This window comes from Anabrus simplex, chromosome 7 (assembly GCF_040414725.1).
Source record: "Anabrus simplex isolate iqAnaSimp1 chromosome 7, ASM4041472v1, whole genome shotgun sequence".
Lineage (NCBI taxonomy): Eukaryota > Metazoa > Arthropoda > Insecta > Orthoptera > Tettigoniidae > Anabrus > Anabrus simplex.
In genome coordinates this window covers 121,977,749-122,005,431 of record NC_090271.1, presented here as the reverse complement: position 1 = coordinate 122,005,431, position 27,683 = coordinate 121,977,749, and the positions used below count along the sequence as shown (strand labels likewise).

General features: G+C 37.9%; 1 protein-coding gene across 2 annotated transcripts in view; it reads right to left on the bottom strand.

Annotated features, from left to right (window-relative positions):
* The window catches only part of LOC136877344 (saccharopine dehydrogenase-like oxidoreductase), a 191,276-nt gene that overhangs the window by 120,956 nt on the left and 42,637 nt on the right, over nucleotides 1-27,683 (bottom strand). For both annotated transcript variants that reach the window (XM_067151304.2, XM_067151305.2), the window contains exons 4-5: nucleotides 13,907-14,036; nucleotides 13,725-13,780 (exon numbers count right to left, since the gene is read on the bottom strand). In XM_067151304.2, coding sequence (XP_067007405.2) covers nucleotides 13,725-13,780; nucleotides 13,907-14,036 — 186 coding nt within the window. The remainder of the gene's footprint in view (nucleotides 1-13,724; nucleotides 13,781-13,906; nucleotides 14,037-27,683) is intronic.

The following is a 27,683-nucleotide window of genomic DNA, read 5'->3' as shown; positions in this document are numbered from 1 at the left end:
TTATTTTTTTAGCTGAATAAGATAGAGTTTGAGGGATGTTCCAACATTCAACACATTGTAAACTATATTCAATTATGAGAAGACCGGTTTTGACTCCCTTGGAGTCATCATCAGTTCCTGTTGAAAATTAATTAAGGGGGAATCTGATAACTTCATCATAATAGGAAAATTTAAAGGTGATTGCCTAGGAAAACATCAATGGGTTGCAAGACATTATTTTGAAATGCAACGCATACATGGCAAGCAGTACTTGAAACTTAATATGTTCCTAGTTCTGGCCTAAACTGTCCTGAGTGAGTCCCCGCATCTGCCTGGAAGTGAAAATGGAAAACCACAGAAAAACCATTCTCAGGACAGCCGACCCTGGAGTTTGAACCCATTCGTTTCCCTAATGCAGAACTTGGCTCCAGTGCCACAGCATATTAACAACATGGCCACTTTGCTTGGTTGACACCTAGAATATCAATGTGTAATCAAAATTAATTTCTTTCACATTAATTTTTTAAAATAATTTGCTTTACGTCACACCGACACAGATAGGTCTTATGGCGACGATGGGATAGGAAAGGCCTAGGAGTGGGAAGGAAGTGACCGTGGCCTTAGTTAAGGTTCAGCCCCAGCATTTGCCTGGTATGAAAATGGGGAAACTACAGAAAACCATCTTCAGGGCTGCTGACAGTCGGGTTCAAACCCACTATCTCCCGGATGCAAGCTCACAGCTGCATGCCCCTAACCGCATGGCTAACTCACCCAGTTTTCACAATTTCAAATTTGGCTCGACTCAACTCTGCACATTCCATTTGCAAAAATAACAATGTCTTTGGATTCTCTATTCCTGAATGGCAGCATTGGCAGTCTTTGCATTACCAGCAATCTGAAAAATTTCCTAGGCCTTTCCTCAGTAGCATGATAAGTGCCTTCCAAGAGTAACAATCTCTAAATATTCTAAATCACCATCTCAATTTCTACAGCTATCAGCCAATACAGTGAAGCAATTTTACTTCACAATAAACCAAGCAAGTTGGCTGTGCGATTAGGATCACGCAGCTGTGAGCTTGCACTGGGGAGATAGTGGATTCAAACCGCACTGTTAGCCCTGAAGATGGTTTTCCATGTAACACATCGTGCAATTGTAAACATTACCATATCTTAAGAGGAATATTATGTGATGATAACATGTCAGGTTGTACTCATGAGTAGGGCATTCGTTAAATTGGAAGTTGAGTATATGTTATCAATGATAACTTATCATGCGTGAATGCGCATCTATGAGAAGTGAATATTCCTACCCTTAAAACTAACTTATACGTATTCATAAAATAAAAACAACATATGTGTAAAACACTTTCATGCTTGTAAATGTTTGAGTTTATGGCTAGCACTGTTTCTTAGTTCTTCAGTTTGACTGCTGTAATGTCTTGTTGTCCACAACTGTGCATTATATTAAAAACTCAATAGCTTAAATTGTGGTACAATACCAATATCTTGTTTAAAAGATTTTTGTCACCATATGTACACGAAGAGTAAGAAACACTTAACATCTCTAAAAGGCAAAATATTGAAGTAGTGTGGATTCAGTTGAGGCTTGGACGGAAGTGTAGAAATTGCAGCTTGCCGTATATAAAATCCAGTTGTTTACATTAAAAGATGAGTCATGATGTTCTATGCCGTATTAAGTAAAGTTGTAAGGCATTAAACCAGAGTGGTGGCTCCTTCCTTTTTGTAGTTGTGTGATAATGTAGGATTATCTGTGAAAGATAAGAGTAGGATGCGAGTGATATCAATGTATTGAAGGAATGTCTAAGTCATGTGGGAGAATCTATATGTGTACTTACTGCTATTGTGGTCCTGAGGTTGTATATGGTTTGGGAGCACGTTGTGTACTGCTCCATGTTCGTCTCGGGTTAACACCGTTTGCAATGAGGGGAAGGGGCGGAGGGGCAGGAGGAGTGGCTGTCGAGGGGGTAGGGGTGGAGCTGGGAGTGTCTTTCGGTGGTTCTCTTGCGCGTGTCAAGTTTTGTTTATTGATTCTCTTGAGATAAGCATTTTTTTAGGGAAGGAATGACTATCAAAGATGATATTTGTTTTTTCTGTGATTTCGTTTATATTAAAATTAGGGTTGGTGTATTGATCTAGACAGAAAATTCTGTTATATTGAGGAAGGTGCCCTTGGGGTTTTTCAGAATTTGCATGTCATTTTCAATATTTGTGAATTTTTGTTTATAATCTTCAATATGTTGGCCTATGGAGGAAGAATGATTGTGTTTTATGGCATTTAAGTGTTCATTATAACGGATTTGAAAGTTCCTGCCAGTACGTCCGATGTAGCTGGTGTCACAGTTGTTGCATTTTATCTGATATACCCCTGAATGGTTGTGTTTATTATTACTGTTGATTGTTCTGGTGTTGTGTATGACATTGGCACTATTGTGTGTAGTTTTTTATGCTATTTTTAAGTTGTATTTTTTTTAAACATTGGTTATGGGATATATATGTGTATTATTGAAAGTAAATAATACGTAATCTTTCTTGGATTTTTCTGTTTTTGTTAATTTTGATTTGGGTTGAAATTTTATTTTATGAATAATTTTGTTAATCATTTCTTTCTTATATCCATTGTGTTTGGCTATTTCATAAATTAGTTGTAATTCTTTATTTAATTCTTTTGTTGTTAATGGCATGCTAAATGCTCTATGTATCATGCTATAGCAGGCTGCTCTTTTATGTATATTGGGACGAGTAGAATCCATTTTGATAGTATTATAGGTGTGTGTGGGTTTTTTATATATTTTCTAAGATAGGTGACTTTCATGTCTGGTTATGGATATGTCTAAATAGTTTAGGGTACGATTGTTTTCTATTTCTTTAGTGAATTTTATGTATGCGTCTATTGTATTCAATTGGTTAAATATGTTGGTTTCATTGGTAAATCTATTATCAATAATAACAATCTATTTTACTGATTGATTGATGCTCTAAATTATCTATGTAGATTTTGGCCAGTATGCCTGAGGCAGGATATCCCATGGGTAGGCCTTGCTGTTGATAAATAGTATCGTGGAATTTAAAATACTTGTTACTGATGGCAAATTAGAGTAGTTTTACAAATTCTTCTATTTCTAAACTTCTTAGATTACTGTAGTTTTTTTTTTGTTTTTTTTAAAGTGGGCTCAATTAATTTTATAGTTTTCTGTGTAGGTATGTTAGGATACATATTTGTTATGTTGAATGATGCAAGGATGTGGTATTGTTCAATCTTTAATTCTTTTGTAATATTGCAAAAATCGATTGAATTCCGTACTTGTTTTTTGGCTAAGAATATGTAGGGTAGTTTAACGAATTTCTGAATAAATTGTAATAGTTTATAGGTTGGGCTTGATCTGTAATTTATGATGGGTCTCATTGGTATGTGTTCTTTATGTATTTTGGGGTAAGCTTTGGGGGTTGGTAATTGTAGGTTCATTACGATAAGTTTTACAGAATCTTCTTCTGTTAAAAGAAAATGTGCATTTTTTAATAATGCTTTGAAATTTCTTTGTATCTTTGTGTTTGATATGAAAGGTATTATCTTGAAAACATTCTTTAGTTTTTGTTATATATTCGTCCTTGTTGATGATAACAGTAGTATTACCTTTGTTGGCTTTGGTTATGAGTAGGTTATTCTGTTTAATCTTGTCCTTGAGTTTTTTTTATAAGTGAACTGTTGATAGTGTTGTTGTTTTGACTATTGTCGTGAATTCTATTCATATATTGTAGAAGTCTTTTTTTGATTTCGTATTTGGCTTCATCATGTAAATAGGATGGGATTTTTTGTACAGCATTTTTGGTTTCCGTGATGGTGGTTGTGATGTTCTGGAAAGTTGATGTATTTCCCCAATTATGTTTGGGTCCCTTGCTTGATATGACTGTTTCCATTTCATCGAATTCCGTTTCTGTTAGATTTTTTATAGGTGGGTGGAATCTGTGTTCAATAACGCCGCTATATAACGCTGCAATATACATAAAAGAGCAGCATACTATAGCATGATACATAGAGCATTTAGCATACCATTAACAGAAGAATTAAATAAAGAATTACAACTAATTCATGAAATAGCCAAACACAATGGATATAAGAAAGAAATGATTAACAAAATTATTCATAAAATAAAATTTCAACCCAAATCAAAATTAACAAAAACAGAAAATCTAAGAAAGATTAGCTATTATTTACTTTCAATAATACGCATATATATATATCCCATAACCAATGTTTAATCCATTACCTTGCAATGACGGAAATTTCCATCATTGTCCGCGGGTTCCCATAAATGCAATGACGGAAATTTCCGTCCACCCTCTTTATTGCTTTGTTGAGGTTTCCAAGGATACATATCAATATTTCTCTGCAATTCCAACATGTCTACGAGATGTTGGTAATCGTATTTCAGCTATCTTTGCCCTTCAGCTACGTATTTCGCCACCAAAGAGTCTAAATATGATCGAGTAAATTGCCGCGTGAAGCTTTAGTGAAGGTAAAGTCAAAGTCATGGCCGAGTCGGATGAAGCTCGAATATTACGCTTTTTGGAGAAAATCAATGTCAGTGATGGTTCTTCCGATGAAAGTGATACTGAATTACCTTCGAGTGATGTTAGCATTACTAATTCCGAAGAATTAGATGACATTATTGAAGAAAATGAAGACAGGGATGCAGGTGGGCATGTGTATAACCTAGAAGACTGAAAGTGTACACAAACAGACAATGTACCAAAAAATATGTGGTGTAATCTTCTTGCTACCACCGAGTTCAGTTCTCCAAGCCCCATAGTTTTTCTTCTGCTGAAAGAAGGTATTGATGCGGTTTGTCAGTCTTGTATTTATTATTATTATTATTATTATTATTATTATTATTATTATTATTATTATTAATTCCTTATGTCCAACTAATGACCGCAATTAAACTTATTTAGCTGATGTCGTTGCCTTTTCCTTCTCCCAAAATCTCTTCATCTTCTCACTGCGGCTTTTCTTGCAAGATCTGCTATGACTGCAGAGGAAAAAATCTCAAGGGAAAGAAAAGGGGTGAATCCCACTATGAATGTGATAAGTGTAAGGAGGCACTGCATGTATATGAGTGTTTTAAAATCTACCACACTGTGTTGAGCTATTGTTAGATTGTGAACTGTGTTTCAGTGTGTTAACTTGCTGTAGCAAAAGTGTTCTCTTTTAAGCCAGATTAATTCACAATCAATGTACATTTATTTTCGGGTACGATGCGCAAAGGTATCACCGAGATATCACTATAAAATTTGTCACAAATGGAACATAGCAATTGCTTTTACACATATCAAGTGAAAAATTCCTGGCACATTAAGAAATATTTCATTTTTGGAGTATATTATGTATGCGTACTTTACCACTTTACAAGTACATTTGGTGTTACGCTCACAGTGACACACGTATGTCTTTTGTCTCACACGTTGAACAATTTCGTATATAATGTCTTTGTTCGCTGAAGTTCTTTGATCACGACGAGTTGTGGACTTGTGCCCTAACTGATTCATTATGTTATTTATTGGTCCAGGGATCATGCTACTTCGGCAATAGCTTAAGGTCTTGTAATTTAACAATAACCTGTTCATTTGCCTCATCGAAAAATGAATACTGTTCACCTCCATTTTGCTTTTTGAACTAGCCGCTCTACTCATAATGGACAAAGATAATGAGAATCCACAGATATAGCACTCGCATTCCTCGGTGCTAGCCCTGGACCTCAAGAAAAAAACAAAAGACGGCATCAGCAGCGGAATACGACATAAACCAGTCCTGTCTACAAGCCTTAAGTATGTTTTCATATTTCTCAAATAACGACGGTATTTCTTAATGTGCCAGGAATTTTTCACTTGATATGTGTAAAAGCAATTGTTATGTTCCATTTGTGACAAATTTTATAGTGATATCTCGGTGATACCTTTGCGCATCATACCCTTATTTTCAAGAAAAATTGCAGTTCAGTGGGTTAAAAAAAATACAACTTAAAAATAGCATTAATAACTACACACAATAGTGCCAATGTCATACACAACGCCACAACAATTAACAGTAATAATAAATACAACCATTCAGGGTTATATCGGATAAAATGCAACAACTGTGACACCAGCTACATCGGACGTACTGGCAGGAACTTTCAAATCCGTTATAATGAACACTTAAATGCCATAAAACACAATCATTTTTCCTCCATAGGCCAACATATTGAAGATTATAAACAAACATTCACTAACATTGAAAATGACAAGCAAATTCTGAAAAACCCCAAGGGCACCTTGCTCAATATAATAGAATTTTCTCTCTCTCTCTAGATCAATACACCAACCCTAATTTTAATATAAATGAAATCACAGAAAAAACAAATATTATCTTTGATAGTCATTCCTTCCCTAAAAAATGTTTATCTCAAGAGAATCAATAAACAAAACTTGACACGAGCAAGAGAACCACTGGAAGACATGCCCAGCTCTACCCCTACCCCCTCAACAGCCATTACTCCCGCACCTCCGCCTCACAGCAAATGGCGTTAGCTCGAGATGAACACGGAGCAGTACACAACGTGCTCCCAAACCATATACAACCTCAGGACCACAACAGTAGTAAGTACACATATAGATTCTCCCACATGACAGAGGCATTCCTTCAATACATTGATATCACTTGCGTCTTACTCTTATCTTTCACAGATAATCCTTACATTATCACACAACTACAAAAAAAGAAGGAGCCACCACTCTGGTTTAACCCTTTCCCGTCCACATTTTCACTCCGCTTATCCCCAGGTTTCAACCTATTATTTAGGAAACATTGAAGCAGACACACTGTTTTGGAAAAAGTTAAATATTATAAAAACTATTGATCATAATGTATTCACATTTTCAATAATATTAGAAAACATACCATCACATCCATTTCTCTATTCATTGAGTAATAAAATAAGGTTGTTAGTTCAAACCTCACGCCCCCCCCTGCTGGTGATACTTGACACAGAGATAGGCTGTATTTGTCATATTCTCATGTTGACTGAATCCTTCTAAACCAATAATCACATGATTCTGGAAGTGGAATGGTGCCCACGTATATCAGCTTTTATTTCCGCTGAGCAAGTGTGTCTTCCCATTCTGTATCTATTTTACTGGAATGCGCCTGTTTGAATGCTGCATTGATAACTTATATAGGCAATTGATTATATCACTGAATAGATTGTCACCTCCTAACATCTGTAATAAATAATCTATTTCTCATAATACTCTTTCTAAATTATGGGTAGGTTCAATATAACCCATATAATCATTTGGAGCAATGAAACGAAATATTTTTGTTACTTGAACTGCCGCTGCAGTGCCATTAGGTCCGATTTCTTGATATCCATTTTCACTTAGCCTATATCACTGTTATCACTAAAATTATCTTTGCTGATATGTTATTTACTCACTAAAAATTCAACTCCACCCCTACTCAACGATTCTGTGTCATTTTTCTGCCTATATTTAGCTTAGTTTCAATAATCTGCAGTGTTCAATCCAGCCATGTTTACGAACGAAACACCTGATCCGCACTCGTGGAAGTTCAAGACCATTACCTAGGTAATGTCAAGATAGATTATAGCTCTTCTCTTATTTTCTAAACCTTGTAGATTGTACTGCGAGTTCATAAATGCCTTACAACACCTCCGCGCCGAAAAAATATAAAACCATTGCATAGATAGCAGACATGTGCAGATAATGCAGCTGGGTGCTTTCGGGCGCTAAGGACCGGACGACAATGTGAACAGCCAGGCGCTTTCAGGCGCTAAGGGTGGGAAAGGGTTAATGCCTTACAATTTTACTTAATACGGCACAGAACATCATGACTGATCTTTTAATGTAAACAACTGGATTTTATATACGGCAAGCTGCAATTTCTACACTTCCGTCCAAGCCTCAACTGAATCCACACTACTTCAATATTTTGCCTTTTAGAGATGTTAAGTGTTTCTTACTCTTCGTGTACATATGGTGACAAAAATCTTTAAAACAAGATATTGGTATTGTACCACAATTTAAGCTATTGAGTTTTTAATATAATGCACAGTTGTGGACAACAAGACTTAATTACAGCAGTCAAACTGAAGAACTGAGAAACTTTTTTTTTTTGCTAGTTGCTTTACGTCGCACTGACACAGATAGGTCTTATGGCGATGATGGGACAGGAAAGGGCTAGGAGTGGGAAGGAAGCGGCCGTGGCCTTAACTAAGGTACAGCCCCAGAATTTGCCTGGTGATGTCACAGGTGAACAATGTAGTGGAAGTGGAAAGTGTTTATTGAAGACCTTATTTGTAAAGTGTGGTAATATGTTTTATTTGTAATGACCTAACCTGTACTGTGTAATATTTGTAACATATGGTATTTGTAAATAGTAGATTTCAGTTCTGTACTGGAAGTATCCAGAAATGTTACATGAATTTTTGAGCAGGGTGTGTTGTATTTTGTTGGTTATGTCTTCTAGAATATATTTTCTGACTGTTCTGGAAATGGAAGGTTCGCAAGCGTGTGTATTCGAGAATGTTATTTAAAGTTCGCGACGGGAGTAGGAATTGTGATTGGTGAACCTAGGAGGGGATGGGCGGACTCGTGCATTCTGATTGGCTACTCCAAAGCCAGGGTTTACCTATATATAGAGAGCGAGGCAGCGTTCGTGTTAATTCTGTCTGTCTTGTCTTGGCCTGGTCTGCCTTAGTCTGTCTGAAGTTTTACGTCGTGTGCGACGCCTCGCTAACGGGATGGGCCACCTTCGGGTAAGCACTCTTGATTTCCGTTCCAGCTAAAATTTCCGTAATGTTCGGTTGCTATTTCATATAAGAGTCTGCCCTAGCCTAACCTAGATTCGCCAAATTAATTATTTATGACGCCTTAGCTTTTCAGCTGGGCTTGCCTGTTTGTCTTCGAGGCATTCCCTTTGCTTGTTTCACTAAATATGTAGACTGTAGTTTAATATAATTACCTTGCATTTTGCCTCTGGTAGTTCAGTCTCACTTGATGAACACTAGAGTTTTGGAGAGTACGTTTACTTCACTGTAAATTGCATTGTACAATTGCATTGGTAACTAGATGTATAGTTGTTTTGAAATTTTGAACTTGGGAGTTAAGTATTATCAAAAAACCGCTAAGTTATGTGTATCACAGAGCTTGTAGTTCGTAAGTTGCAAGTTGGTGGATTTTGTTTGGAATGTATTTGTAAAATTCATTTGTAAATAATATTTTTTCAAATTTAAGGATCACGGTTGATTTATTTTGGAATCTGCAATCTAAGCCATGTCCATGCCCTCGGTAGGTCCTGCCTGCTTCCACTTTCCTGGTTTATTGTCCACTAGTTGGCCCTACTGATATTTACGTATGTTTTGGTCGGCAGAGATCCGCGTAACTTCAGCTAATTTTTCTCTGAGTGTGTAGTGGTTTCTGATATTATGTAGTTGCTCTTACCTTCCCCCCTTTACTGTGTTTAGTGCTTTGTTTTGTGTAACCACCGTAGTAGCGGTTACAGTGTGAAAATGGGAAACCACAGAAAACCATTTTCAGGGCTGCCGACAGTGGGGTTCGAACCTACTATCTCCAGAATACTGGATACTGGCCGCACTTAAGCGACTACAGCTATCGAGCTCGGTGAGCTAAGAAACAGTGCAAGTCCAAAAGTCCAACATTCACAAGCATGAAAGTGTTTTACGCATATGTTGTTTTTATTTTATGAATACTTATAAGTTAGTTTTAAGGGTAGGAATATTCACTTCTCATAGATGCGCATTCACGCATGATAACATATACCCAACTTCCAATCTGATGAATGCCCTAATCATGAGTACAACCTGACATGTTACCGTCACATAATATTCCTCATAAGATATGGTAATGTTTACAATTGCACGATGTGTTATATGTATATGTATGTTCACGTGAGGATGACCTGCTAGGGTTGAAACCGGTCCTGTATTTTTAATAACAATTGCATTCTTCTCCAGGCAAAGCTCTTTTCCTTTCCAATTTTTCTAAGTCATCTGCCTGTATTTGATCTTTATCTCACAGCTGACAGACACCTGACAATGTCCTGACAACTTTCAAACATCTGAATAGTCAATATTTAAAAAAGTTCCATAAAATATTGCCAAAAGACTTTTTTTTTTAGTGCGCAGGTGAGTACTTAGTTGCCAATGCATTCAACAAACCCCAGTAATTTTTCAGTATTGAAAAAGAACATATTGTTGTGTGTTCTTTCATTCCGAGAAATGGCTTGGATAATTTCCTGTGCCACAACAATAATAAACAAGTACTGATTAGGTGCAATTCTTCTCCTCTTTGCATTTATAAATTGCATGGGCACGCAAGTTGCAGCACTGTAACCATGCTGAATACAATGGTAGAAAATAGAGGAAGCATACATCAACTGCTTCAGAATGCGGACAAAACAAAAACACACACACCTGTATTCCAAAAACAAGGAACTGGTAAAAAATAGTAAAAAGTTGGTTTGAAACATAAAGAGCTGCGGGCATTCCAATTGATGGTGTGCTCTTAAGAGAAAAGATGCATAAAGTGGTGAACATTCTTGGCACTGAAAATTTCAGCGCATCCAGTGGCTGGATCGACCAAATTAGAAAAAGGTATAACATAACCTATAAAACTTTTGTGAGGAATCAAATGCAATTAGTGACAAAACTGCAGAAGATTGCATCAATGGAAGATTGCAGGAGCTGATCAACAAATATGAACCCATGAATTACTTTAACCAAGACAAAACTGGTCTGCTTTTCAGTAGGTTGCCCAACAAGACTTTGGCATTCAAAGGTGATAAATGCCACGGTGGGAAACACAGCCAAATGAAGCTCACAGTGATGTTGGGAGCCAATACAGATGGCTCCAAGAAGCTCCACCCCTGTGTGATGGGGAAAATTTAAAAGACTCATTGCTTGTAGAATGTGCGATTATTACCAACTGCCTAAAATGCCAACCATAAAGCCTGGATGACTTCAGATCTTTTCAACATCAGTTGGCTGCTCTGGATTAAAAAATAGGTGTGCAAAATAGGAAGATCCTCATTTCCATCAACCATTGTCCTGCACATCCCATGGATGTTTATTTGAGGTATGTGCTGCAGATAGAATTTCTGCCTGGTAACTGCACAAGCAAACTGCAGCATATGGATTTAGGAGTTACACACTTCTTTAAGACACTTTATAGGAAAATCCTGGTGCAGCAAATTTTATTCCTTATGGATGCTGGAAAAAATTCGTCGTCATTTAAAGTTTCAATTTTTCATATGCTTCACTTCATTGCAAAGTCTTGGATAGCTGTGAAGCAGACTACCATCTCAAACTGTTTCTTGAAAGCAGGATTCTTCAAGTATCATCTCGATTTTCAGATGCCAGTGGAAGAAGAACTGGACATTCTACATCTGTACAGGGGGGTGAAAGTAATTTTCATAACCTTAATGTACATTAGAAATAAGAAGTGTTAGCAGAGACTGATTCTGGACTATTTTGGTACGAAACTGTGTAGTTTTCCATCTGGAATAAATGCATTAATGTTGTGAATAGGTAGCAATTAAAATTTTCCATACAGAGAAGGAAAATTTATCACATCTTAGAAAATTCTATGGCCATTCTAAGAAAGATAACCAGATTTAAAAAGAATATACTATTGTACGTGCACTTTTTAGTGACAGATTTTTTGTATTGGGTTGACGAGTAAGGAGGGAGCACTGCCGGTTCCGGTAATACTGCCTAGTGAATGGAAATGAAATCTGAATTGAATCGATAATATGATCGATCGATATGAATTTTCTAAACCTTTATTATCTTACGCCAACAACTGTGTCACACACACAATATATAATACTATATAACTTTTCTCGTTGCAAAACTTGTTCGTAGCATGAATTCTATAGTTTGGCTTTGCTGTGTAAACAACAACAGTACGTAATAATAATGTTATTTGCTTTACGTCCCACTAACTACCTTTTTACAGTTTTCGGAGGCGCCGAGGTGCCGGAATTTAGTCCAGCAGGAGTTCTTTTACGTGCCAGTAAATCTACCAACACGAGGCTGATGTATGTGAGCACCTTCAAATACCACCGGACTGAGCCAGGATCGAACCTGCCAAGTTGGGGTCAGAAGGTCAGCGCCTCAACCGTCTGAGCCATTCAGCCCGGCTACAACAGTATGAGTACGTAAAGTGTATGCCAGATGTCGCACAGCAATCAAAAGCAATTCTTAGTTTGTATTTCAAAGGTTGCCAATACGAATCTCGAAGATAACCGAAGTCGACCGATTCAGCACTAGGGTGTAAATCTATCGCTAAAAAGTGCGCAGATAATACATCACACAATATTCTATCAGTTCACCAGGTCAGTGGATAAGCAGAATTATGAAGGCATTGTAGCATTAACAGTTAATTTACAATGGCCCTTTATGTGAGGTAAGTAATAGGATTAAGATTTAAATAGTCTCATCATCATCATCATCATCATCATCATCATCATCATCCTTCTCCTCCTCATTTCCCCTTATCCAGCTCATGCCAGGTCGAGGCATTTATGATACTTCTCTAACTTTCTCTCTCTTTCCACCATTCCTCTTCCATCATTTTGTCCCAGTCCAGGTTTCTCTATAAATTATTATTATGCACTAGTGGAACATTTCCCTCCTTTTCCAGAATTTTTTTTGCATATACAGTACAATCCCGTTTATCCAAAATAAAGGGGTTGCCACTTCTGTTGACACATTTTTTCGGATGACACATGGTAAATATTTTCGGAAGTTAAACGTTGAAATGAAAATGTATAAACTCTTAAGCAAAGGTGCATACTGCATATTAACATTAAAAGATTTACATATCACTCATTGTATAAAATCAGTGATTTTCTTATAAAATTTCTTGGTGCAGCTGTGTCGCGCTACCATTTAATCAACCGCACATCAGCTGGTGTAGATTCATTGCTTTGTTCAACAAAGCTCAAAGCAACTGAAATAATGAAACAATTTTTTGTTACTACTGAACTGAATACTGTATACAGTAATTTTATTACAATACTGTAATTAAAGCGTGTGGTACTGTATTTTAATAAAAATTCGAAATCAATCTTACCTCCAATGCATTAAATCCATCATCTGCTGTAACTCAATTCTCAGAACTGCTATTGTCAAGGTCGGAGTCGCCTGCATAATCTTCATGATGAATTATACAGCAATAATAATAATAATAATAATAATAATAATAATAATAATAATAATAATACAGTAATAATAATTCCTGCTTTATCAAGAAAAAATGTACCACGGAATGACCTAGAGGGTAAGAAACTGTTTTGATTTATGCTACACGTGCATTCTGGCATAAGTCATAATATAAAAACACGGTTTGCCTAGTAGCTCTCAGCACATATAACAAGAGAATTACTAATAGCGACGGCTAAGAACGAGAGGGTAAAAACAAAATATTAAAATACAATTTTGCAAGAGCATTTTGGTTAAGCCGGGTTCTACTGTATAAGTTGTTTCCCAGGATTCACACTGGCTCCCCACCTACCACCACCCCTTTTACTCCAGTATACCTAGGGTCCCTTGAAAAGTGTAAAAGAGGGGTAATACTATTAAATTATGTAGTCTCAAGTTTGACAGACTGAAGTGCAGACTTTTTTTCTATGCCTCATAATTATTTACCTTTACACTCCCTTCAGCCCAGCTTTCCAGATAAGTTTCAACTGAATTCACGTCTCCTGAAAAATAGAATATTTCAGACGAGTGATAAAGATGTGAATGTTACTTGCTCTCTCGTAGCAGAATAATTTTAGCCATCAATAACATCTATGCAATTATGATGAATTGATATTTATACTACATACCTTCAAATTTGTTGATGAGGAAAACTGTTCCCATATCAGCAGGTATACTATCAAATCCACAAGCACTGACGATGTATACACCTTTTTCTTCTGCAGACTTATGGTACTCCAACTGCATTTTCTCCATGTACTATTAAGACAAATTCATATTGAAGTTATTAATACAGCAGTTCTAAACAATATTACTTCAATAATACAAAAGAGAAATATACTGTTCAAAACAGAGGACCACTACAAATTATTTACACGTAAGTTAATGTATAGTCATGTACAGAACGATAGTAACATCTTGACACACCTTCAGTCTTGAAGACAAAAGGATAAGAACTACTCTGGATAAGCTTAGATATAGGGCACAGGCAAAACGATAAATATGAACACAGGTAGTAAAAAACTGGGAACCTAGAACAAACACCAAAAGAGAAAAGGGACCCAACAGGTCAATAAAGCTAATGGAATGGAACAAAATAAACACAGTGATGAATCAAGCCATGTACAGAAAGGTAGGAAAGAGGAACACACAATGGCATACATGTAATGACGGGTCAGCATTGGAAGATGGAGCAACAGAAAGACAAGGACAAACATGAAAACACAGAAGGACAAGCACAATCACAATGCACTACTGTTTTCAATCCCAGTTCTTTTACAGCCATTCTGCTTCCCATTATTTATACTGACACACTGGGTTCCTTTCCACCTAATGTTTCTCCTATGTTCCTAGTATTTTACCACCTGCATTCATAATGGCCAAGAGGATTTGTAATTCTGATCACATGACACCTCATAATCTGCAGGCCTTTGGGCTGAGCAGCAGTCACTTGGTACTGAACCCTTCGGTTCATGGGCCATTGGAAGTAATATTTATGCAATTATCATAAGTAGACGAGACCACAGAGGGATGGTGTAATGTGGTGTAATATGACGCAATGGTGCACGTTTTTGAGAGCATCATAGCTTCGCTTGGGGTGCGGTTCCCTGCCAAACAAGGAGGGAGATAAGCCAAGCCAACCATTTCAAGTCGGGGAATTTTTTATGCCAAGATGTGAGAGGGAAAAAGCAGGAAAATCCAGGCCTGTCAGATATAAAACTTGAGAAGTATCTCTGTCCATAGATGGAATCTAGAAAATATAAAACAATAGGAATATTGAGCGTAATTTTCTGAGTGATTTGATATGTCTCAATAAGCTAATTATCATCTCCTTGAATTAACTGATCATTGTCTTGAGCACCATGGGAACCAAGCCAGCTCCCAACACAGAACTCAAGTTTCCAAAGCAGGGAAAATCTTGGCGTGGCTTGGGATAGTAACTCAAATAAATACTGAGCTGAGGACGTGGAGATCATTCTCTACACTCAACTTTGCGCGTGAGCTACGTGTCTCATGTCAATCACACTTAGATAGAACAAAGCATTTTATACTTGTGATTTGCAGTTTGAGAACTTTTGTCTGTGCATTTGAGTTACAGCAAATACAGTAATCGTGTGTCATAAACTGAGCAGAAAGCCGATTAAGGCGATACGAGTTAGAAACAATTTTTATTCGCTACAGTTATTCTTCGAATAAGTCGAAATCTAGTATATTCTGAAAGCTAACTTGTTCTGAAGTCGGTGTAGGCCCAAAGAGAACAGTATAATCTAACTGCCTTAAAATGAACCTTTTACACATGGACAGAAATTAATCTGCCGAAATATTAGGTGATTATCTCGAAGAAACGCCACAGAATTATGAATGTGTTAATTACGGTGGCGTAGGTGAAAGGAAGAAGTAGTAGTCCAGAACTTTATTGTACATGGTATTAGGAGTGAAGTCCGTGTGTGATCTCATAGAATTGTCAGCTTCAAACTATATGCAAATAGATGTCAGGAGTGCACTAATATGCAAAATCAGGAAGTACGCATTTAACAAGATACAAATGTTAACACTGCATTTCCTTCCAGTTGCATTCGATCACACAAACACCCACCCGCAAGTGCAAATAGATAACGGCGAGCCCAGCTGTTCAAGAAAAGGAAGGGAGACTTCAGTAGCAGCAGGGAGAAAAAGATCCATAATTATGCGGCGTTAGGTCATGACGGTCCGTACGAGATATAAATACCAAGTGTTCCAGTCAAGAAGACAGAAGATCATGGTGATGTTGTTGCAGTCGTACCTAGGAGTGTTGCCTTGTGTCAACGGCAGAAGCATGACCTGCTAAAGGATGCAGTCCGCCATGGAGGATCGTTAAGATGAGCAACTAATTAAGGTCATGCAGATTCTTCCATTTAAGCATGAGATAGTGGATGGCTTCGCTAATGTTGTAAAAATGAATTTTTGCCCTTCAGGTGACCATGTAAATAAATGTTGCGCTCAGGCCAAGCATGCACTGGTAGTGTAGTTTATTTAGTTGTGTGCCATTCTCAATTGGTCATAGTTCTAGGCTGTTTCTTTGTGTGCATAAATTTGTCATTCAGTTGAAGGAGGGATTATTCTGTAATATCATCAATAGAGTGACCAGCACAATCTAGCAAATGGGATAGGAAGACCTTGTGTCTTAGGTGAACTAGATAGATAACTGCATGAGCATGTCATATTTGTGGTCGGCGTTGTAAGCTGTAAGATCTTCGTAACAGCTCCTTACAACACATTTACAGATGAGTGGGATATGAATGCCAGACTATTTAATGTAGATAAATAAGGTCCTGGCAAGATATATAAGTTTAATCAGCCCAGAGATGCTAAGAAAGAAAGAGCCCTAATTTGTGTACATACGCAAGTATAAGCGTGTGATATAAGAGGTTTAAATTGCTGGTATTGAGCTCTGTAGATGAGCAATATTGTGTGCAGATATACGCACAGAAATAAATAAAGAGTTAAGATTTCACGATTGATAATGTTATGAAAGGGCCAAGTAATTCAATTTATTACTTGTGGGCATGTAATGAGTGAAAGAAATCCCGCAGTAGTCAGAGCCATTAAGCCGGCTGTGTGGGCCCATAAATCAAGTGTGGAATCCGAGATGGCCATCTCTCCCTCCCTGCTAGTGTCTGGAGTTATTTGTGGGTGTGAGTTCTGACGTAATTTGTTTGGGTTTTCAGTCGCCTTGCCAAGGAGAAGATCATCGCCTCCGCAGACACATTCTTAACAAGGTCATATACACGCTTTGAAAGCTGGAAAGAAAAATGCAGTTCTTTGTGCCATTTATTTACAGGAATTGGGCGATATCCGGTCTACTCCGTGCATAGTCATTGTATTGTAATCATATTTATATTTGTTCTGAGGTATTGCATGGATCCAATACGGGTAGGTTCATCTCGGATAGTGAACGAGATTTGCAAGTCTTTTTTATGTACTTGTTTCATAGGTTAAGATGCCCTGTAGTGTAATGTAAATATCTCCCAAACAGGGAAGTTATTAGGTAAAATTAAGCAAAGTTATTCATCTCTAACTCAACAATATTATCTTTTTAAGCAAACATCATACTGCGTAGAATCTGTCTGCACCGTGAGAAAGTTGTAAGAGAAATCACTCAGCAACCACGTCACAGAAGAATACATAGGACTTCCCCTGCTGGAAATCTGACGATAATTGAAGAAGCCACTTTTGGACAGTATTTGTGTAATAAATTTTAATGTAAATTTATTAAATTCAGTAACCATTCAAATATTATTTGCACTTCACTTCTCTTCTTTGTTAAATAAATTTGTTATTTGATATTTCATTTTGGTTGGCAACTCATATTACAAAGAATGTTTTAAGTAGTTTAACCCCGAAACATCCTGTTCCCCTTCAATTTAATATATTGACACCCTTATTAACCCACTGAACTCACCGGCTGTGTAGTCCGGAGCTGTAGAACTATAGCACTTCCAGTTTGTTCTCAGCTTTTGCTTGAAAGAAACTGGATGCTGTAGGGCACCGTACGCCATGGCCCTTCAGGACTGTTGCAACTTGCTTTTTTGGTTTGGTTTGCATAATCTTTATCCTTCAATCTCTTCCCTTTCCCTGTACTTATCCAGTTTCCTGTTATCCTACACTTTCTTCACCAAGACTGAAGATCTGTCAAGAACAACTCCAATGAGAGTTGAAGCTCACCGTCCTGATGAAGCTGGGAAGCAGAAAAGAGCTCTATGGCAGCTGAGAAGAAACGGATGTAGAAGAACTGATCGATGGGACAGGAAAGGGCTAGGAGTGGGAAGGAAGCGGCCGTGGCCTTAATTAAGGTACAGCCCCAGCATTTGCCTGGTGTGAAAAATGGGAAACCACGGAAAACCATTTTCAGGGCTGCCGACAGTGGGGTTCGAACCTACTATCTCCCGAATACTGGATACTGGCCGCACTTAAGCGACTGCAGCTATTGACCTCGGTAATTTTGATCTTATTAATTAACTGATTGCTTATACTTATTTTAAAGCCATTGAACTGAGCTAACTGTCATGTAATTCAGCTCTTTTTCCAAACTTTTTGGAAAAAGAGGAATTTTATGATAGGCAGCTAGTTTTTGGGTCTTAGGATGCAAGGATGAATCTTTAATAGTTATGGGTGAATCAGTAGGTTTCCTAAAAATCTGAAATTCAAAAGTGTTATTCAAGCGTGTAACTGTTAAATCTAAAAAATTTTAAAAATTATTGACCTCTTCTTTTTTGGTAAATTTGATATTAGGATCCATTTCGTTTATTGAAACTAATATATCGTCACTGTCAGTAATGTCCTTATTGATGATCACGAAAGTATCGTCAACAAATCTTAGCCACAAACAAATTCCTTTTATTTGAGAAATAATTTTTGTATGTTCTATCGAATCCATGTAAATATCTGCTAGAATTCCAGAAAGAGGGTCTCCCATAGCTAGGCCTTTCTGCTGATAATATTTACCATTAAAGGAGAAGTATTATTGTTTAGAACTAAATTCAATATCTTCATGAATTCTTCAATTTCCATTTTACTAAGACCACCGTGTTTATTGATGTTGTCATGGATAATAAATGTTAATGGTTTCTTTAGTAGGAATGCTTGGAAACATGTTTGTGACATCGAAAGAACATACAATATGGTTGGGTTGCATTATGTTTTCAACAATAAATACCCCTTAAGAAATTAAATTAATTTCTGCAAAATATTGAAGAAATTTGAACTGCAACCCAACCATATTTAATGTTCTTTCGATGTCACAAACATGTTTCCAAGCATTCCTACTAAAGAAACCATTAAAATTATCCATGACAACATCAATAAACACAGCAGTCTTAGTAAAATGGAAACTGAAGAATTCATGAAGATATTGAATTTAGTTCTAAACAATAATTACTTCTCCTTTAATGGTAAATATTATCAGCAGAAAGGCCTAGCTATGGGAGACCTTCTTTCTGACATTCTAGCAGATATTTACATGGATTCAATAGAACATACAAAAATTATTTCACAAATAAAGGGCATTCGTTTGTGGCTAAGATTTGTCGACGATACTTTCGTGATCATCAATAAGGACATTACTAACAATGACGATATATTGTCTCACTAAACGAAATAGATCTTAACGTCAAATTTATCAAAGAAGATGAAGTCAATAATTCTTTAAAAATTTTAGATTTAACAGTTACACGCTTGAATAACACTTTTGAATTTCAAATTTTTAGGAAACCTACTCGTTCACCCATAACTATTAAAGATTCATCCTTGCATCCTAAGACCCAAAAACTAGCAACCTATCGTAGTCTAATATATAGGGCACTACAAATTCCTTTCGTCCAAAAATTTGGAAATAGAGCTGAATTACATAAGACAGCTCAGTTCAATGGCTTTAAAATAAGTATAATCAATCTGTTAATTAATAAGATCAAAATTAGGCTATCTTCCAATCTAGTCCCAGAGAAATCAAAGAAAAACAGCTACGCCACATTTACGTATAACACGCCCGGCTATCCATCAGATCACTAATGTTTTAAAAAACACAACGTTAACATAGCCTTCAGGACAGTAAATAATAACCAGAACATATTCCTCAACCACAATAGGGTCAATAATAATAACGTTTACTCAGGATCTGGTGTTTATAGGTTAAAATGTACACAATGTGGGTACAGGTATTTTGGTCAAACAGGGAGGAACTTTTACACAAGGTATTTGGAACATTACAATGCTTCCAAGCATAACAAGTATTCGGCCATGAGCCAGCATATGAGTGAAACAGGCCATAAATTCACCTCAATAGAGAAAGATTTGACGATTGTTAGAAGCCTAGGTAAGGGGAAGTTATTGAGCAAGACGGAAAACTTGTACATTTAAATTGGAACAAACTTATAATAAAAATATCAATCTTAACAACATCATTGACAACAAAATTTTGTTATATGAGGCAACTCTGAGGTTAATCCAGGCCGTAAATAAAGTCCCCAGTATGTTTAAATCACATCACGCATGCGCTCCAATTGCCACGCCTAATGCTGGGCCCGCCCATTCCAATTCTCTATTCAATACGGAACATGAAATGTTTAACTTTAAATAACACCTCTCAAGCAACAACACAGATGCAAAAATTGAAACTCATTCGCCCTTCCCCTCTACGCTCTGTTACCGCATCAATACTTCACTAGAAGTAGCAAGGTTAGTCGTTCAGACACAACCGAAGCAAATGGTTCCAGACAAGTAAGTTTGTCCACTTTTATGGGGTAAATACTTTACAATAATTATTATTATATTGGGCTCACATTCATCATTCTAAATCCCTTTTCTCATTCAGTTACAGACAACTCATAATTCCTCCCAAGGTTGAACAGTGCACCAAAGGGAACGTTAATCGACAAGAATGGCACAATATTCCAAACATTTTTATCAGATGAGCACTAACGAATGATATCAACAATATGTTTCCAACATACATGTTTTAACCTATAAAATATTACCGTCCAATCATGCTTCTTTCTAAAGGAATATTCAAACCCAACATGATCGGCTTTATACCACGGTTCCGGTTTTGTAACAATATACTTACGACATAGGTGACCATAACCACCTTTGAACGAACCAGCTGTAAAGCCTTCAACCTATTGTTCATCCATACAGCTGGAGAAGCCCCAATTCACGCTGTAATCAATCTCTAGTCAATATGTACACATTTGCATAAACTTCATCCATACAATAGGAGAGATCCAATTTACACTTTGGATGTTTTCTAGTCATTGTAAAATAAATTAATTTAGTTGCTTCCTTGTTCACAAATTCTGGCTTTTAATTAATGTACATATTGTAAACTATGTAAATATCACCTAAAGCACAACTTAAAAAAAAAAAATTAGCATTAGACCATTGTCTTTAGGATTAAGTTCCAATGTTTAATAGATTTAAGACTTGACCTTAAGATTAGTATTAGGCTGAAGATGTCCAAAACTAGGGTGAAACATGTTCCTAACTGGTGTTTATAATTCATGTAGAATTTAATCACTACAAAATATAATTGTGTTGAATAGGTGGACAAAGTAATTTTATTCTTGAAAGAATTTTACTGATAGTGATGAATGGTACAATCATACAATTGTTCCATTTCCATTAGTTATTGAAGACAGATAACTTGATAAAATGTTCCTAAAAATTTCACTTTAACACATTAAACAAGGGGCTTGAATTATCAAAGGGCATAAAGTATGCAACAAAATACACCAAATGGTTTTGTGTGACTTCCTTACTTTCTCCACAAGAATTATGAGACTGGTCACTAAAATGCCAGTGCTAATAGAAAGCCTGATAATACAGTTACATGCCAGCCTGGTTTGGTACTTCTTGGAAGGGACTAGTGAGTCAGCCAACTAGGGAGCTCCCAGCCAGCCTGGAGGGCATGGTTGGCATTTTCATGTATTGCCCTCATCAGCTGGCTTACCTGTGAATTTCTTGAAGATAAAACGAGAATAATCTGCCTCTGGCCACATCACGAATATTCTGGTGGACATCACCTGAACTATAAAAAGGAGGCTAGCCACGGTCAGTCAGTCAGTATTGGGCTCTGTGGTGGAGTCAGAGTTGGTGTTGGACTTGGGGTCAGTGTGGGCTCCGTGGTGGAGTCAGTGTGAGACTAAAGTATGTTGGGGTTCGGTGGCTGAGCTGAGGGTGACAAGAGGGTGTGGCTGCTGCGAGCGTCCCACCAAGGTCTGAAGGAGGAGCTGTTGATGTTGTTGTTGGTAGTGCCCAGAGTGTAGCTGGACTGCAGATGGCTTGCGAAATAGAAGACTGTGTACTACGAGATTACTGTGTGTTTTGTGTATCTCTGTGGACTGAGGATTGCCGTGAGTTAGCGAGAGAAGCCTCCATCGTGACTGTGAGGGTGATTGGACCTGTGTTAATATTCGCTGTTGTATTGTCCTGTTGTTTTGAATAATGTTGGCTATTGCTGTTTGGTTGTTCATTGCATGTGACTGTGTGAATTACTGGACTGTCTCTGGAGTCAAACCAAGGAATAGTCATCGTGTGTTGTATAACCAGTAGCACTGTGTTCAAATCCAGCAGTCTACACACAGCTGCTATATGAGGTGACTAGACTTGGGGAAAGATTAGCCATCCGCAGGTAATAGCAACAGGCCAGATTGCCTGCTGTGCCATAAGGAAGAGACTTGTTAATAGACAGTAATTAGTAAGTGTGGCCCATTCATGGTTGATTAGAATTGTGTGTGTATGTGTGTTCGTTTATTGGGTCATCCTGAAATAAATTTGAGTAATAAAACAGACACTGTTTTATTCGCAACAATATTTCCTAAAAACCCAACACATCGACCCTGCCTGCATCCAAGAAACCAAGTGGACTGGCTCCAAAGCCAAAGAAATTAGAAAAGGGTAAAGTCTGTTCTATCCTGGAAAGACACAAATTGGAATGGCATAGCCATAGCGGTGAGCTCCAAGTTCTGACATAATGTTATCAAAGTCATTTCTTTATCTCACCGAATGATGTCAGTAGTGGCTCCAAAGCCATGCATGTAGTTTCATGTTAAGCACCACAAACTGGATGCCCTGATAATGAAAAGGATAAGTTTTGGGATGGTCTTGAAAGTCACAATCTACTGAGGACAGAGATATCTTATTCATTGGTGATTTAAATGGGCATGTCGGACAAGACAGAGGCGGTTAAAACAGAATCCATGGTGGTCAAGGTTTTGTGCTAAAATTTTTTTTTTTTTTTTTTTACAAAAGTTGTGCTTTAGGTGATATTTACATAGTTTACAATATGTACATTAATTAAAAGCCAGAATTTGTGAACAAGGAAGCAACTAAATTACTGGACTGTCTCTGGAGTCAAACCAAGGAATAGTCATCGTGTGTTGTATAACCAGTAGCGCTGCGTTCACATCCAACAGTCTACACACAGCTGCTATATGAGGTGACTAGACTTGGGGAAAGATTAGCCATCCCCAGGTAATAGCAACAGGCCAGATTGCCTGCTGTGCCATAAGGAAGAGACTTGTTAATAGACAGTAATTAGTAAGTGTGGCCCATTCATGGTTGATTAGAATTGTGTGTGTGTATGTGTGTTCGCTTATTGGGTCATCCTGAAATAAATTTGAGTAATAAAAACAGACACTGTTTTATTCGCAACAATATTTCCTAAAAACCCAACACATCGACCCTGCCTGCATCCAAGAAACCAAGTGGACTGGCTCCAAAGCCAAAGAAATTAGAAAAGGGTAAAGTCTGTTCTATCCTGGAAAGACACAAATTGGAATGGCATAGCCATAGTGGTGAGCTCCAAGTTCCGACATAATGTTATCAAAGTCATTTCTTTATCTAACCGAATGATGTCAGTAGTGGCTCCAAAGCGATGCATGTAGTTTCATGTTAAACACCACAAACTGGATGCCCTGATAATGAAAAGGATGAGTTTTGGGATGGTCTTGAAAGTCACAATCTACTGAGGACAGAGATATCTTATTCATTGGTGATTTAAATGGGCATGTCGGACAAGACAGAGACGGTTAAAACAGAATCCATGGTGGTCAAGGTTTTGGAGTGCGGAATGAGGATGGGAACCAAATTCTGGATGTGCGCTGAAGCTTATGATTTAGCATGATCGATACATTTTCAAGAAGCATCTGTTGCATCTCATCACCTACACTAGCGGCAGAAGAAATATACAAGTTGATTACCGGTTGATAAAAAGACTTGACGAACTGACACAAAGGTCATTCCATCCAACAACAATGCATCTCAACATCATCTGCTTGTGCTAAGCTACAGGATTCAACTGGATCACCACATGAGAGCTCCAAAGATCACATCCAAACTTAAATGTTAGAAAATAAATCAGCATCATACCAGGCTGAAAATCTCCATTAGTACTTTAGATGCTCTACAACACGGTCATACTACTGCTAAGGTCTGGACAACAGCCACTGAACACACAATGACTTATGCCACAACCATCTCAGGAATCACAAAACCTGGTCATCGTTTCATCAACAAGGAGGTGTGGTGGTGGAATGAACATGTGCAAAATGCCATTAAGGCAAAGAAATTTGACTACAAGAGCTGGCTTAGGACAGGACTCGATGTGGATGATCAGCAGTAAAGACAGTTGAAATCAACAGCAAAACGTGAACTGGTAAATGCAAAAGTAGACAACGACAAGGATGTCTATGACCAGCTGAACAACCCAGAGAGTGCTAAGATGATCTACCAGTTGGCACGGAATCGTCACCACTCGATGCAGAACATTGGGCACGTCATAACCATAAAGGATGAAAACCAGGAACTACTACGAAGACCAGACGAGATCCTCAGCCGTAGGAAAAGGGATGAAGACTTTCCTCATCCTCCAATATCAAACGCAGACCTGTGTTCTGCTGATGATCACCGCTGATGAAGTAGATGCCGCTATCAAGAGGTGGGTAAGCTGTTTGGACATAAGATGGCCCAGTTTCTTGCAGATTTATTCAAGAAAATAATTGATGAAAATTAAGTTCCTCCCACCTGGCTTAGTAGTATTATGGTTCCAATATGGAAACGTAGAGGTGATGTCATGGATTGTTCCAGCTACCATCCAATTCACCTACTATGTCACACAATGAAGATCTTTGAATGTGTTCTGGATTCTAGTCTTCACGACCTAGCTAACATAACTCACACCAATGTGGTTTTGTAAAAGGCACAGGGACTATAGGTGCAATACATGCCCTATACCTCCTAAAGGAGTGGTACTATGAACAACAAAGAACACTTCAACTAGGTTTCTTGGATCTTGAAAATGTGTTCGATAGAGTGACACATAAACTTATCTGGCATGCGTTTAGGATGCGTGGAGTACCAGATGTTTATGTTTGATAGACCCAGATCCTTTACAGTAATGTTACCAGCCATGTCCAATGCACCCCAGGAACCTCTGCAGCTTTTAACATCCATGGTGGTGTTATTCAGGGACCATCTTTGTCTCCACTTCTATTCATCCTGCACCATAGCTGCAGAACTAGAGACTCCACCTTTGGACATTGGTTTATACTGATGATATCATTGTTGACAGCGAAACTTGACAAGATTTACAGCAGTTAATCCAATGCTGGAAAACATGTCTTGATAGACATGGACTGAGAATCTGAAGAAGGCAGTGTACTTGGAGTGTGGAGAGCAGAACGATGGGTCAATGAACATTGATGGCGCTGATCTCCTAACACCAAAAATTTTCAATATTTAGGATCAGTCATCCGTTCGAATTGTAATACACTTCCAGAGGTAAAGAACAGAGTCATTGCTACCTGGATGATGTGGCGCAAGGTTAGAGGGTTCTTTTCAATCAGAAGAAGTCACTATACATAAAACCGAAAATTTTCAGAATGACTAAGTCCAGTGGCATTGTACGGGACAGAGTGCTGGCCTGTCACAAAGAAACATGAATACCTACATGTTATGGAAATGAAGATGCTTCAATAGCAATGGGATTCACAAAACTGGACCATGTCAGAAATCGGGATGCAAGGACGGTATTCGGTGTGCCTCCAATAATCAAGAAAATGCAAGACACTTATCTGAGGTGGTATGGCCATGTGCTGAGCAACAGCGGCACTTCAGTTGTTAAGACAGCATTAGAATTGACTCCTGAGGGCTGTTGATCAAGACGGTGGCCAAAGAAATGATGGCTTGATACTCCGAAGGACATGTTCCTGGTTAGCATAACTCCAAACAATGCAAAGGATATGGCGATATAGAGAGCAAAGTGAAAAACAGTGGACCTCACAATGAAGTAGGACAATGCTAAGGAGATGAAGAAACCTCATTGCAAGTGTACTGTACATTTTAAACTGTATCTGTAAGTGATAAGTGAAACAATTTATATACAACTTCTTGCTTTTTAGTACTGTATAATTCCGAATACCACCCGCCACCGAATAAGACCCGCACCCTAAATTTGAGACAGCAAAATACAGAAGAAAATAAAAAAATGAAATAACTTACATACCTATTTAATTTTCTTCAAATATACCACAAACATAATTTCAAACAGCTTACAATTAATAAAATCATCATAAAATCATAAATAAAATTGGTACAATACTCAGATCATTCACAATTCACCGTTGTCATCTGAGTTTCACCCTACGAACTTTCGTCACTGGCATCTTTCCACAAATAGTCGTCCTCACTACTGTCCACTGAATTTGAAATTCTATATTTCTTAAAGCTTTTGGACACTAGATCGTTGGGAATGCGCGCCCATGCAGTCTTGATCCAGCTGCATATTAGTCCCACTTCAGGCCTCTTCACTCGTCCAGTTGGTGTTAACACGTGATCACCATCAGACACCCATTCGGTGTACAACTGTTTCATTGCAGTTTTGAAACGCTGGTTCACGCACACATCCAACAGCTGTAGAATAGAAGTGAGTCCTCTGGGAATTATCGCAAGATCGGTTTTTCCTTTCCTCATCGTATCTTTTACGGAGTCAGTTGTATGTCCTCGGTAACTGTCCAACACAAGCCCATTTCATTTTTGTAACAAAGCTCCCGGCCGACGTTGCCAAATGCACTTCACCCAGTCCTCAACTAACACACTGTCCATCCAGCCAGACTCGTGTTCTAACAATAACACCGGACGGCAAGTTTCCTTTCGGAAGTGTTTTCCTTTTCAGAACCACATAGAGGGAGTTTGGTTCCATCCGCTAATATGCACAACATTACTGTGCATCGTTGCTTTTCCTTACCATCTGTTCTGATGGTTACACTTTTAGAACCCTCCGTATCCACTGTATTTTCCAACGGCATTTCAAAATAGACAGGTGTCTGGTCAGCATTCCCAATTTGCGACAGCAAATAAGAATTTTGCTTCCTCAATTGAATAATGTGACACTGAAAGGCCATTAATTTTTCTTCATACGCCCCAGGGAGACATTGTGAAATAGACGTATGTCTCCGAATGCACAATCCCTTTCTCCATCCGAGACTTGCAGTAAAACCCTGTATTTTGAGTTCTTTTGAGATCTCTAGTGCTTTCAATTTACACATTTCACTAGAAACACCATATCCTAACTCATGTTTTTCTATCACAAATTTGTGGAGTCGTTCAATTTCCGGAAACACTGCACTCCGCCCGCGGAACGCTCTGCGATCGCCGTTACTTTTAAGAAGTTTTTCCTTCTTCCGCCAATCACAAATACACAATTCATTAATATCGTACTTTCTGCCAACGGTACGATTTCCGTATATTTCAGCTTTGCTTACAACAAAGTTTCTCACACACAGTAAATGACCGCAGACGCCGTTTTGAATTTATCGCTTACTATCGAGACAGCACTTTCACAGGACAGATACGGAACTTGAGTGTGAGCGAGGT